The sequence below is a fragment of the Schistocerca piceifrons genome, chromosome 5, assembly GCF_021461385.2.
Source record: "Schistocerca piceifrons isolate TAMUIC-IGC-003096 chromosome 5, iqSchPice1.1, whole genome shotgun sequence".
Classification (NCBI taxonomy): domain Eukaryota; kingdom Metazoa; phylum Arthropoda; class Insecta; order Orthoptera; family Acrididae; genus Schistocerca; species Schistocerca piceifrons.
The window spans coordinates 460171165-460185540 of NC_060142.1; the positions used below are offsets into that span (position 1 = coordinate 460171165).

A 14376-nucleotide genomic window follows, 5' to 3' on the forward strand; every position below is an offset into this window, starting at 1 on the left:
TGGCCGACTGGCCGCCTCTGAACACCGCATTCGTCGACGCTCTCTGGGGCCCAGTTGAGGACGCCCGGCAGCGGCTGTCACGCCGGCGCTGAGCCCCCTCTCGCTCTGTCCGAAGCCTCAGCTACCGTTAATCACTTTGGAGAGAATAAAATGCTGAACTGTTGTTGAATGCAGCTCCACAAGAAGTGTCTAAGACTTGCATATCACGCTCGACTACAACGGAGGTAGACAAACCTCAAAGGTATCTGTTGGATTCCTTTCATGTTAATTTCTTAAATCTGTTGTCATTTACGGCATACATTCCACTTCTAAATTTACTGTGGTGTTTCTGACTCTATGTGGGAGGAGACTGAGCAGTGGAACGTGTTACTTTTACACATAAACAAGAACGATCTGTCACACTACTATACTTCCAAACACTGTTTATATGTAATTCATGTCACACAGTCTTATATGGAACCTACATCCGCTTTCTTTTGTATACGGTATATGATAAGATACTGTCATCCCTCTTCCCTTCTGTGTGAGAGGATGAATGAGCAAATGTATTTCTAGTTGCATGCTTGATAGTAGCAGACAAGCCTGTCTGCTAGAGAACAACAGGACCAACATCGGAACAGGTAGCTACGCTTTCTAAAAGCAAAGAGGTTTCTATTCTTGGTATGGTCCTGTCCGTCCCTCTTCATGTTGGTATAGGAAGCTGCTTCTCTGGTCACTTATCATTGTATCAGTGAGGCACCCTCGAGAGGGGCCCACGCCAATTTGTCCGTGGCGAGCGTCTGAAGTGGTAAGATCTCCGGCTAAGCGCGTCCATAGGACAATGGATTTCTAAGGTTCAGCTTAACTGAAAATTTAATTGCCTTTGTTTCAGGTTTAGATCTAAAATGTCTTATGTTATCTTAAATTTCAATGCAGTGTAATTCGAGTGTGAAGTTCAGAATATCTTCCAGTAGTTGCTTTGTCACTACTTTGTGAGCAAAGTGGAACCTCGTGTTGATGATAACTCTAACTGAGATCATCAATCTTAAATGCGAATGTTTGTGAGATTATAATGTCTCGTCTTGACAATATTTTTCAATATAGCAACTTTTCTTTATGTTCAACCCACGTGGGATGTACTACGTGCTTCTATAATTGCTTGACCAATCAGGTTAATAATATGACTATAGTAACCAGTTCGAGATTTTTCTATTGTATATTGCGTTTCGATGTAATTTATTTTAACTATCAAAATTATTGTGGAGTTACACTCTTTGTTTAACCAAGTTGACCACGTGAAGTATGTGGTGTAATCATCAAAGTAGCCCTCAGCTATTCTTTTCGAGAAAATTTCACAGACAATTAGTATGAATTTAGTGTGTGGTAATTTCATGACGGACAGGATTGCGCTACGACCGTAACTTCTTTGGGTGAAAATTGAATCGGTTGGTTGTGGTTAATTTCCTCTTGCATATGTTTCAACGTTCTTCGTGCGTTATTTTATGAACGCAGTGTTGTATGCAGCCTCCCAATCTTGGCTCCATATTTGATGTGTTCCGTAAGATTACAATCCCACATTTTCACAATCCTAGATAAGACAGCAGTTTAGTTATAAATCAAGTTTAATGTGCTGAAATTTTAATGGACCAATGATCAATGTTAAAATAAATGTCCAAATATAATCTGATCTATTTCTTTTTATAGAAATTCTGTTTTTATATATCTATCACCGGTTGTCGTAAGATGACTATTAAATGATCATAATTTATGTTAGTCTGGTTGGCAAAATGGTAAACTAGACTGGATACCTGGTGAAACAGTTGCTCAGAAACACAAGGATAACTTCCCCACATAGCTCACAGCTTTTAACCCGCTTTTATCATCTTGAATATCAGCACCGCTTTCAGAACAACTTAATGCATCAACTTTACAACCCGTTCTTATATGACGGGTATTGTATGACAATAATAAGGAAGACATGAGTATGGCTCAAAATTAATTTTAGAGTTTGTGGTCCAATCTGACTGACTTACATTGTTTCATATTAATCTTGCGGCTTTATGCCTCGTTTCGTCTCCACTTAGAAGCGACACTTCATGCAGTTTTTTCGTCGTAAATTCGTACGTTTTCGTCAAGCCACAGTCAGTAACCGCCGTGTAATGAATCGTCGTAGGTTGATTTCTTCCAGTAAATGTATGCGATAGATTGTGTGAATACCTAGCAGTATATGCTCTATAGCAACACAGGCATGCAGCACATTTTGAGGTTCACTTATAGGTTGATGGAGAGCTTAACGCTGATCGAAAGCGATATTTGAGGTTGTAAGTAGGCTGTTTAGGTTTTTATGTTGGTGACGCCACACAGCGCTCTGTATTAAAATCGCTGACTGCGCTATGTGAAGTCTGTGGCTGGGTGAACTCATTGTTGGATTGTTCGTTAGTGTTACGTTGGGCTGTTGGATGTGAACAGCGCGTAGCGTTGGGCAGTTGTAGGTAAGCCGCCATCAGTGGTGGATGTGGGGAGAGAAATGCCAGAGTTTTGAGATGTAAATATGAGAGGACGATCTGCACGTGTGTCCGTCAGAAAAAAGAAATTTGTCAAAATTGATGTCAAGAATTTATATATATATATATATATATTATGACTTTTGAACACTATTAAGGTAAATACATTGTTTGTTCTCTATCAAAATCTTTCACTTGCTAACTACATGCCTATCAGTAGTTAGTGCCTTCAGTAGTTAGAATATTTTATTTAGCTGGCAATATTGTCGCTCGCTGTATTGCAGTAGTTCGAGTAACGAAGATTTTTGTGAGGTAAGTGATTCATGAAAGGTATAGGTTATTGTTAGTCAGTGCTATTCTTTTGTAGGGATTAGTAAGTCAAAGTGCGTTGCGCTAAAATATTGTGCGCAAGTTTAGAAATGATCAGAATACGTAAAGAGAAAACCGTCTGAGTATGTTTCTGTATAAAATAACGTAGGAGTTTACCAACACAATCTTTCTTTTCATTCAAAGGGGAAGTTTCAGGGTATTCATTTAAACCAACAAAATTGTCCTTTTTTGTACCTGCCAGGACTGGAAGCAAGCTGCTAACGTGAGAGTCAGTAAACACTACAAAACGTTCGTGGTGTGAGTTTATTTTGGTAGTGTGGGATACCACTCCTTACCTCTGTCAGGTGACAGTCATCCTTCAGCTACACCACTATAAAACTATGCTCAATGGAGATCAAATCTAATTAATATTTTTCTCCTAATGAGAAGCTTAAGTGGACTTAATGTAACAGATTTTCAATTACTTTAAGTATCTCCCACATAGATTACTTTAAAGATGACTATAGAGTCTTATTTCCGCTGAAATTAAAGATGTTCAGTGTGATTACACAGATTTGTCGTCGACAATACAGGAGTGAAATTAGATGAGCAAACATAAATAACTCGTAATTAGCATGAACACAAAAGTGCTGTGGTGCGTATGAATGGATGCTCCCTGCCTCATGGTTCCGTCTTAGAATGTGGATAACGCTATCTGACTGTAGTTCATTGACTTGTTAGAGAATTTGAACGGCAATCTACCCGCTAGCGCATCGTATGTATGTGGGGCTACGACTGGTCCTGTTTGTAGGTGCGAACGCCATACACGGTGAGCAATTCACCTCCAACGTTGAAACTTCCTGGCAGATTAAAACTGTGTGCCGGACCGAGACTCGAACTAGGGACCTTTGCCTTTCGTGGGCAAGTGCTCTACCAGCTACTGGCAGAAGTAAAGCTGTGAGGACGGGATGTGAGTCGTGCTTTGGTAGCTCAGTTGGTAGAGCACTTGCCCGCGAAAGGCAAAGGTCCCGAGTTCGAGTCTCGGTCTTACACACAGTTTTAACCTGTCAGGAAGTTTCATGTCAGAGCACACTCCGCTGCAGAGTGAAAATCTCATTCTGGCCACCTCCAAAGTTCTTACCAATCAGAAGCAGAGCAATGCTTACCCTGCACCATCGGGAGTATGCAAAGCAGGGAACTGCGCCCCACAGCGGTGATTCTGCCGAAGTGCCACAGCCACCCACTGCTCGATACAGGACCAGGAACTGCATCTTCAAACCGAAAATTGATCAGAGGTGTCTCGCACTCGACACTTAATTTAACGTGTACCATGCAGCTACCACACGATAATTCCACTTCCGTCTGATTACGACTCTCACTCCGACAGTCCGGTCACAACTCTTTCTCTGCCTGTCCACTATCTACTGCTTCTCTCCTCCTTAACAACCTATCGAAAACTATATGCTCCGTGTGGAGCTCCTCCAAAAAGCACCGTTCACCAACGGCCGGGTCTGAGCAGTGTTTTTCGCGATTAGCTTACTTTAAATACTTGGTTGTACCTCCCTCTTATAGGTGAGCAGATCCTTTTCCTTCCTCTTCACAAACGCATCGAACGCGTCTACGTCACAGTTAGATCGCCAGTCAACACTGTGATTCACCAGCCACGCTGGAACACTGGCGTGGAAGCCTACATGTCCCTCAAAAAATGCAGTAGCTCTTGGAACGACCCACTACGGGGACCGAAACGAAATCTTTTCTATGACAGGCCGATACGACGTTCTCCGGAAGGCCGATGGAAATACACTCCTGGAAATGGAGAAAAGAACACATTGACACCGGTGTGTCAGACCCACCATACTTGCTCCGGACACTGCGAGAGGGCTGTACAAGCAATGATCACACGCAAGGCACAGCGGACACACCAGGAACCGCGGTGTTGGCCGTCGAATGGCGCTAGCCGCGCAGCATTTGTGCACCGCCGCCGTCAGTGCCAGCCAGTTTGCCGTGGCATACGGAGCTCCATCGCAGTCTTTAACACTGGTAGCATGCCGCGACAGCGTGGACGTGAACCGTATGTGCAGTTGACGGACTTTGAGCGAGGGCGTATAGTGGGCATGCGGGAGGCCGGGTGGACGTACCGCCGAATTGCTCAACACGTGGGGCGTGAGGTCTCCACAGTACATCGATGTTGTCGCCAGTGGTCGGCGGAAGGTTCACGTGCCCGTCGACCTGGGACCGGACCGCAGCGACGCACGGATGCACGCCAAGACCGTAGGATCCTACGCAGTGCCGTAGGTGACCGCTCCGCCACTTCCCAGCAAATTAGGGACACTGTTGCTCCTGGGGTATCGGCGAGGACCATTCGCAACCGTCTCCATGAAGCTGGGCTACGGTCCCGCACACCGTTAGGCCGTCTTCCGCTCACGCCCCAACATCGTGCAGCCCGCCTCCAGTGGTGTCGCGACAGGCGTGAATGGAGGGACGAATGGAGACGTGTCGTCTTCAGCGATGAGAGTCGCTTCTGCCTTGGTGCCAATGATGGTCGTATGCGTGTTTGGCGCCGTGCAGGTGAGCGCCACAATCAGGATTGCATACGACCGAGGCACACAGGGCCAACACCCGGCATCATGGTGTGGGGAGCGATCTCCTACACTGGCCGTACACCACTGGTGATCGTCGAGGGGACACTGAATAGTGCACGGTACATCCAAACCGTCATCGAACCCATCGTTCTACCATTCCTAGACCGGCAAGGGAACGTGCTGTTCCAACAGGACAATGCACGTCCGCATGTATCCCGTGCCACCCAACGTGCTCTAGTAGGTGTAAGTCAACTACCCTGGCCAGCAAGATCTCCGGATCTGTCCCCCATTGAGCATGTTTGGGACTGGATGAAGCGTCGTCTCACGCGGTCTGCACGTCCAGCACGAACGCTGGTCCAACTGAGGCGCCAGGTGGAAATGGCATGGCAAGCCGTTCCACAGGACTACATGCGGCATCTCTACGATCGTCTCCATGGGAGAATAGCAGCCTGCATTGCTGCGAAAGGTGGATATACACTGTACTAGTGCCGACATTGTGCATGCTCTGTTGCCTGTGTCTATGTGCCTGTGGTTCTGTCAGTGTGATCATGTGATGTATCTGACCCCAGGAATGTGTCAATAAAGTTTCCCCTTCCTGGGACAATGAATTCACGGTGTTCTTATTTCAATTTCCAGGAGTGTATGTTGTTGGGGCTACCTGCGAAAATTGAGGCGCATTCTCAAGTTGGAAATTCACCCGTTTGCGGTAGTTCGCAAACAGCGGTAAAAGACTTAATTCCAGTGTGAGCGACATTTGTATCATTCATTACGCAAAATTATTATTGACGACGTAAAGTGCATAAATACATGATTATTTATACGAAAAACCACAATTGTGAGGTAAAGGTGGCATCTGCGTAGACTGTGTTGATTAGGGTAATATACCGCAATTACTTAATTCAAATCGAACAGCAACTAAGATATTTCAGTATGCACCGATGTTAAAATATTGTGGCAGTGCGACAACAATAACGGACAGCACCCGGATGGTCCGTTGACATTGCAGCGGTGGGACCACACATACACACTAGGACTTTGTCGACGCTCGCAAACGCGACCTCCAGCTTTCAAATTAAGTCTCAGGAAGAGACTAAGGCGCAGTGACGACATTAGCTGGCGTATATGTTTATCATTCCTGTTTTGCTCTATTTCCGCAATCCCAATTTTTTCAGCTAAAATGAACTGACCAAAAATATCTGCAGACTTTTTTACTGGTTTTGGACATTTCAAGAGTTGAGAGCAAGCAGTTTCGTTTATCTATCAGTGACAAGCCTTCCATGCAACATCTCTTCACCAAAGCTTAAACAAACAGACATAATTATTCATATAATAGGAGGGTCGTTCCGAAGGTAATGCCTTCTTTTTTTTTGTAGTGAATCTGGATGTCCGCGCCAGATGTCGTTGGCGTAGTGCTAATGCTCGAACCTTCCTCTTTCACTTGCAGGTAGATCGGTTGTTCTGCGGTTGTTGGTGCCTGCAGAGGAGTGTTCCAGAATAGGGTCTGATATGGACGCGCGTATAGAAAGCAATGTGTGATTGAATTCCTCACTGATGAAGGAACTGCGCCGATTGAAATCCATCGACTCTTGCTAAAGGTGTATGGAGACGATGCAACAGCAATGAGCAATGTGAGACGATGGGTACAGCATTTTCAGGATGGTGAATAGGGTCTGCATGACAAGCCAAAGCCCGGTGGACCGTGCACAGCTATCATCCCTCTCAATGAAGAGCGTCCTGATTAACTCATCCGTGGTTATCGGCGGATACCGACCAGAGAATTATGTGCAAAGCTGAATGATGGCTCTAATGCCGTGGAAACAACGTTGGAATATCTTGGTAATTACAAAGTCCGTGCGAGATGCGTCCCACGGATGCTTACAGAATTACAAAAAAACTCATCGAATGGAAATTTGTCGGGACATGAGACGAGCTGGAGTCCAAAAGACAGTCCATGTAATGGCGAGATGTGTGTTTTCCGTCAAAGAAGAAATTCAAGTCACAGACGACTGCAGGAAATGTGATACGCATAGACTTCTGGGACAGCTCTTTTCGATGTCGTGGAGCATGGAGAAACTGTCAATTCAGCACGCTAGAAGACGACACTGAGTAGGCTGAAAGCCAGAATTTCTAGGGTAAGGCCAAAGCAGAAGACCAACTTTCACCTGCAACATGAGAACTTCAGGCCCGACACCAGTTTTGCGACCACACAACTCATTGCAAATTTCGGCTACACTGTCTTACTTCATCTATCGCACAGTCCCGATTTAGCGCCTTTAGGCTTCTATCTCTTTGGACCTCTGAAAGATGGACTAAGTAACGAACATTTTCAAGGCTCGAATGCTGTTGTCAAAGCTGTAACGAAGTGGATAGCCTCAGCTGGTCCGATTTTTGCAAACGTGGCATGCAGGCTCCGGTTGATCGTTGAAAAAAATGCGTAAAGAATGGTGACGGATGTGTGGATAAATGATTGTTGCTGAAATATTGCTCTATTTAGCCATGGTATTGTGTTTTATGTGTCTCCGGTAGTTTCTATTAGTAAAAGTAGGAGGTATTACCTTCGAAATGGCCCTACTAGAACTTGAATTTACGTTCAAGATCATAATTTATGTGAAATCCACAGGGGAGCTGCGGAGGGGAGCGGTGAGGATACATAATAAAGTGTAACTTGTTACTCTTATTACCTCCACACGGAGGTGAAGTACTAGAAAGTTGTAAGCACATAGTGTGCAACTGTGATTAACAAGCGAAAATATTATTTGCGACATGAAGTAAACCAGGGACCCTGTGACAAGTATGTGTACACTGAAAATTAACTCTCACCACTTTGTTCGATCTATAGAGGCCGTTGGAGGCAGCATGTGGAGAACTGCGGCGGAAACGACCACGTAAAATCCTTTAGACTTGGGCCCGCCAGATCGCGAACTTGACTCCAGTCCACCACCAGCAGTGGAAGGTGATGCTTTGACAATGTGAGGCACTCGTTCTGGCGAAACGTCCAAAAAAACATAAAAAAAGAAATATCGGCCGAAGAACTCGAGACAGAAGCGAACAGGCAGTCTGTCAATAAGTGACCATGAAAGACTTAACAATTTTATACTGTATAGCCGGTGTAAAGCACAGACACTGCAAAACTGCAAACGACACAGACGAAAAAAAAAACGTAAATAAAATGTTTGTCGTTTCAAAAGTAATCGCCGTAAGTGTTGGTACGTTTATCCGACGTGAGAAAAGACGGTCAATACCCTCAAGGAAAACTGTTTGCAGTTGCCTATGGAACCACGATTGCACCCAGGTATGCACCTCATCGCTCGAAGCAAATCGACGGCCGTGAGTGTGGAAATAACATGGTGACAGTTCGCCGACATGTTGGCGAGGTTATTGAACTACGCTGCAGGTATTTCGCTGGGGAGCCCTCACACATTCTCTGTCTAGTCCCTATTTCTCCGCATGCGAATTCCATGTTTTTGGAACCCCGATGCGTTCAGACGAACGGGTGCACTCCTGTGTACAACCATGTTTGCGTAGGCAATCACAACCATTTTGCCTTGAATGCATTAACAGTATTTTCTCGACCAATCCTGTTTTCATTTGACTGCCCCTTTTACAGGTAGAACGATTTCACGGAAGAAAGTGAAAACTAGAAAGAAATTAACTGACTGATCAGCAGGTACCTACGCTATGGCAACATATCAGAGTGAGGGGCTTAGCTGTACGAAGCAGAGATAACTGACACGAGCGACTTGGGGCTGTCTATCGTCTGTAACAGTAAACAGTGGCAGCTACTTCGCCGTTAATGCTATTCCGGTGGCGTAAGCGCAGCAGCCAGCAGAGAATGACACTGGCCAGAAGTACGAGCCAGAGTGGCGAAGTTCAGGGAGGTGGAGAGGTTTATGCGGCCGGCGTCCGCAGCGGCAGTTCCCACGGGCCGCGCGGCGTGGCGGCGTGCCCAGTAGCGGAGGCCGGCCGGCGCGCGGCCGCCGAGCCGCCAGTCTCTGCAGCCGCCGCCGGCGCTCTGATTTGCGAGGCGGCTGCCCTGACGGACGCGAGCTCCACTGCGCCGGTCCCAGCGCGGCCTGGATGGAGGCTGGTGAAGGGCCCGCCCCCACCCTCCGGGTCAAGGACCGCCTTATCGCGGCGGCCATCTCCGCAGCCGCCACATTTCACGCAGCCTCTCAACCTGTCACTCGCGCCCGGGGATTACCGGCGCTCTTTCCGCCCTCGGTTACCGCTGTTCCCACCTCTCGCCGGGAGACGCGACGCTGATCGGCGACAACGCCCTAGCCGACTCTGGGCACCAGTGTTGTCCGACACCGCGATTCGGGAGCAAACTGGCTGTAGTCCCTGCGACTGTTGGACGGTACCGCGAGCACCAAGTGCGGCCGTACTGAGCCCGCGGTAAAATGGGAGAAAATCTGAACCGATCTGATGTCATCTGTATTACATTTGTTGATATGATGGGAATGAAACCGTTCACAAATGCTGTACCCGCAACGCAGTACATTCAGTGCCAGGAAAAGAGATGCCCAATCAGTTTTAACACACTACGTGATCAAAAGTATCCGGACACCCCGAAAAAATACGTTTTTGTTATTAGGTGCGCTGTGCTGCCACCTGCTGCCGGGTACTACACATCAGCGACCTCAGTAGTCATTAGACATCGTTAGATGGTTCAAATGGCTCTGAGCACTACGGGGCTTAACATCTGAGGTCATTAGTCCGCTAGAAAAATCAGAACTGCTTAAACCTAGCTAACTTAAGGACATTACACATATCCATGCCCGAGGGAGGATTCGAACCTGCGACTGTAGCGGTCGCGCGGTTCCAGACTGAAGCGCATCGTCAGAGAGCAGAATGAGGCGCTCCGCGGAACTCACGGACTTCGAACGTGGTCAGGCGATTGGGTGTCACTTGTGTTATCCGTCTGTACGCGAGATTTCCACACTCCTAAACATCCCTAGGTCCACTGTTTACGATGTCATAGTGAAGTGGAAACGTCAAGGGACACGTACAGTACAAAAGCGTACAGGCCGACTTCGTCTGTTGACTGACAGAGATCATTGGCATTTGAAGAGGGTCGTAATGTGGAATAGGCAGACATCTAGCCAGACCATCAGACAGGAATTTCAAACTGCATCAGGATCCACTGCAAGTACTGTGACAGCCAGGCGGGAGGTGAGAAAATTTGGATTTCATGGTCGAGCGGCTGCTCATAAGCCACACATCACGCCATTTAATGGCAAACGACGCCTCGCTTGGTGTAATGAGCTTAAACATTGGACGATTGAACAGTGGCAAAACGATGTTTGGAGTGACGAACCACGGTACACAATGTGGGGATCCGATAGCAGGGAATGGGTAAGGCGAATGCCCGTTGAACGTCATCTGCCAGCGTGTGTAGTGCCAACAGTAAAATTCGGAGGCGGTGGTGTTATGGTGTGGTCGTGTTTTTCATGGAGGGGGTTGCAACCCTTGTTGTTTTTCGTGGCACTATCACAGCACAGGCCTACATTGATGTTTTAAGCACCTTCTTGCTTCCCACTGTTGACGAGCATTTTGGGGATGGTGATTGCATCTTTCAACAAGCTCGAGCATCTTTCAACAAGCTCGAGCACCTGTTCACAATGCACGGCCTGTGGCGGAGTGGTTACACGACAATAACATCCCTGTAATAGACTGGCCTGCACAGAGTTCTGATCTGAATGCTTTAGAACATCTTTGAGATGTTTTGGAACGCCGACTTCGTGCCAGCCTCACCGACCGACATCGATACCTCTCCTCAGTGCAACACTCCGTGAAGAATGGGAAGCCATTCTCCAAGAATCCTTCCAGCACCTGATTGAATGTATGCCTGCGAGAGTGGAAGCTGTCACCAAGGCTAACAGTGGGCCAACACCATACTGAATTCCAGCATTACCGATGAAAGGCGCCACAAAATTGTAAGTCATTTTCAGCCAGGTGTTCGGATACTTTTGATAACATAGTGTATGTTGTACTGAGCCATTGCAGTGTTAGGATGCCCGTTTGCACCTTCCATTTTGCCTCTGCAGGCAGTAACTGCGCTTTGAGGGGTTAACAGTCTTTGCAAAATTCATGCTAGGGTATAACCATGCCCAAAGTACCAGTACATACTCAGTCAAACAGCAGCAGCCACATCGCAGTTGCGAATAGGAGGCACCCTCGGGACTATAATAGAATTAAATAGAAATTTTCTGGCATACTGGGACTCGAATTCTGATTTCCTACTTTACTCGAATGGTCACCTAGACTGCTTCAGCTATCCGTGCACGGCTGACGGCCAGACCAAAACTTCCATACGTCGCCTTCGTTGTGTCGCAACCTGCACTCGAAAGTTACGTAATTACCTTCCGGGAAGGACATATTTATCGAGAGTCAAATGCCTGATATTGCCAAATATATACGAAATAGCAGTGCCTGTGTTTTTCAGAAGGGCGACGGAATGTTCCTCCAGATATGCATGCATGTCCGAAGGAACATTGCATCGTACTTCTTAATAGCACAGGCACTGCTACTTCGTATCAGCTTCAGCCATTTTAAAGGGATCGCATTACGGCCGTACAGGAAGCTGGAAGCTCGTATCGACGGAGTGCTTCAGATTGACACAGTGTATCAATGGTGTATCGCTGCTTTAAAGGAGGATCTGTGAAACACCCCACACTTCTAGACCAGTTTCTGGACGTCCGTGTAATACAGAAGTACGTCAAGATGAGGCACACTGTGAGAGCAGCGGTGGCCGACCAAATTCTATCAAGGGACGAAATCTAGGTATATGCTGCACTTGCTGTGACCATGTGGAACCGTCTGATTGCAGCGGGATTAAGATCATGTGTGCCTCTGGTCCAGCTATCACTGATACCAAGACACCGCAAGCATTGCTGCTCTGATGTCGTGAATGAGTTGGCTGGGGGTGGAATGGTATTCTTTTACCTCTACTGATGGAATTAGTTTCTGTCTGTAGACGAGTGGTGGACGTACACGAGCATAGCGTGGATCTGGGGAGATGCCTACAAAAGAGCGCATTCGCTCACGACATATAGGTCCCATCGCTGGTTTCATGGCTTGGTCTAGAGGGAGGGGAGGGGGGGGGGGAGGTATCAGTTGCAACTCGCGGTCACTTTTGGTGTTTTTGCAGGGTAAAGTAACTAGTTACCACTACATTGCGCAGTCTGTTATCCCCGTGCTGCTGCCATTTCTTCGGTAGGAAGACAACGCACTTCCACCTAGGGCTGCTGCGACCGAATATGATCTTCGTGGTGTGCAACAACTGCCGTGGCCAACTAGGCCAGCAGATCTTTCGCCAGCTGATCACGTATGTGACATGACGGCGAGGGAAATTACGCTTTGTTCAGGGCTTGTAAGAACCATTGCCGAATTGCAATAAAAGGCGCAAGATGCGTGGGACAATCTATCCAGAATGCCATTCAGCACCTTTATAATCAACCGTGTAGTGGAGTTGTAGTAATGCTAGATTTACTTCATGAGGAGGTCGGGCAGATACTCCAAGACACACACAAAAGTAGTAGTTCACTTTAATGGTTCAAATGGCTCTGAGCACTATGCGACTTAACAGCTGAGGTCATCAGTCCCCTAGCACTTAGAACTACTTAAACCTAACTAACCTAAGGACATCACATACATCCATACCCGAGCCAGGATTCGAACCTGCGACCGCAGCGGTCGCGCGGTTCCAGACTGAAGCGCCTAGAACCGCTCGGCCACTCCGGCCGGCAGTTCACGTTAATAAAAGTCTTTGAGATATAATACTTAACCGCAGAAACTATCCTTGGCCCCATAGCGGACATGTATTTTTACTGTCGCAGTCAATTAACTGTTAGCACTTTGTTCCACATGGAATGATAGACCTACATCACAATGTGCAATTGACCCTAAATTTTGATACATAATTCTGCTTCTAATACAGTTCTCGTTGCTGCATCTTACTACGACGATGCTGACGTATTAAGCGATGGATGCAGTGTACAACTGAGTGGCACTTCTCTCTGACCTGTAAATAAGCATCCAGCAGCGGCTGTGTATGGAACCACTTAAGGGCATGTCTACATCGTAGTCCCTTATTAGTCATTGCGTGTGGCAGTGACTGTTGAACTTTACTATGGGTCCTCGTTCTTCGGACAACGCTACAGTTTGTTTACGAGAATAGAAACCTGCGTTTCCGCCAGAGGGGGTGCACGGTGTATTGATGCAACTGTTAGGGCACCCTTTACAGTGACATTCGGATTTCATATGCTCTGAATTTGTTATCATTCACTTCCATAAAGATAATAAGATGTTACGGCGTCTAGCGCCAGTGTTTGAACTTCCCTCCGCGGCCGGCAGTTGAGAAGAGCGCGCCGCCGGACAACAGCAGTTGTCCACCAGCGGCGAAAGAGGCCACCGTGGTGGTTGATGCGAGGCAGTTCGGCGCTCGGCAAGGAGGAGCTAATTGGAACTAAGGTCGTAATCCTGGAGAGAATAACCGGCCCCCTCACACTGACGTGAGGCGAACGGAAGACGTATGTGGACTTCGGCTGTGGCAGTCCGGGTTGTGGACATATGGTGGCAAACGGTCGGTATAGAGGATAGGGCAGAAGGACGTTGGAGTTAGTTGGAAGGTAAAGTATCATTTTCTGCTCGTTGGGATGAATTATTGTATCTGCTGTAAGCACTCTGCCTTGGGTACTAAATTTATAACTATGTCTGAATATTTTGTCCTAGGCTCTGAGGGTTTTGTTAACTCAGTTTATACTGACGAACTTGTCTGCTGAGGTAGTTGAAGTGTTTCGAGCTTGCAGGGCTAGCCGCTGGTGTTGCTCGGTGCCTCTGTTTCTACATGCACGGAAAAGGGAACTCTGCATTGCATTGGAAATAAATGTGAAGCCTTCCCAATACATGTCATTTATGCCGAAGCAGTGACTTGATGGATGGAAATAGTCCACAAATGTGTTAACTGATTAGGTTGTTATTCTAACTGAGCTTTCTAGTTA

At 46.9% G+C, this 14376-nt stretch overlaps 1 protein-coding gene across 1 annotated transcript in view; it reads left to right on the forward strand.

The window, feature by feature from the left end:
• LOC124799070 (sterile alpha motif domain-containing protein 1-like) overlaps positions 1-13845 on the forward strand; it is a 61929-nt gene extending 48084 nt beyond the window's left edge. The window contains exon 2 of the mRNA XM_047262609.1: positions 13730-13845. Coding sequence (XP_047118565.1) covers positions 13730-13845 — 116 coding nt within the window. The remainder of the gene's footprint in view (positions 1-13729) is intronic.
• The last annotated feature ends 531 nt before the right edge of the window (positions 13846-14376 follow it).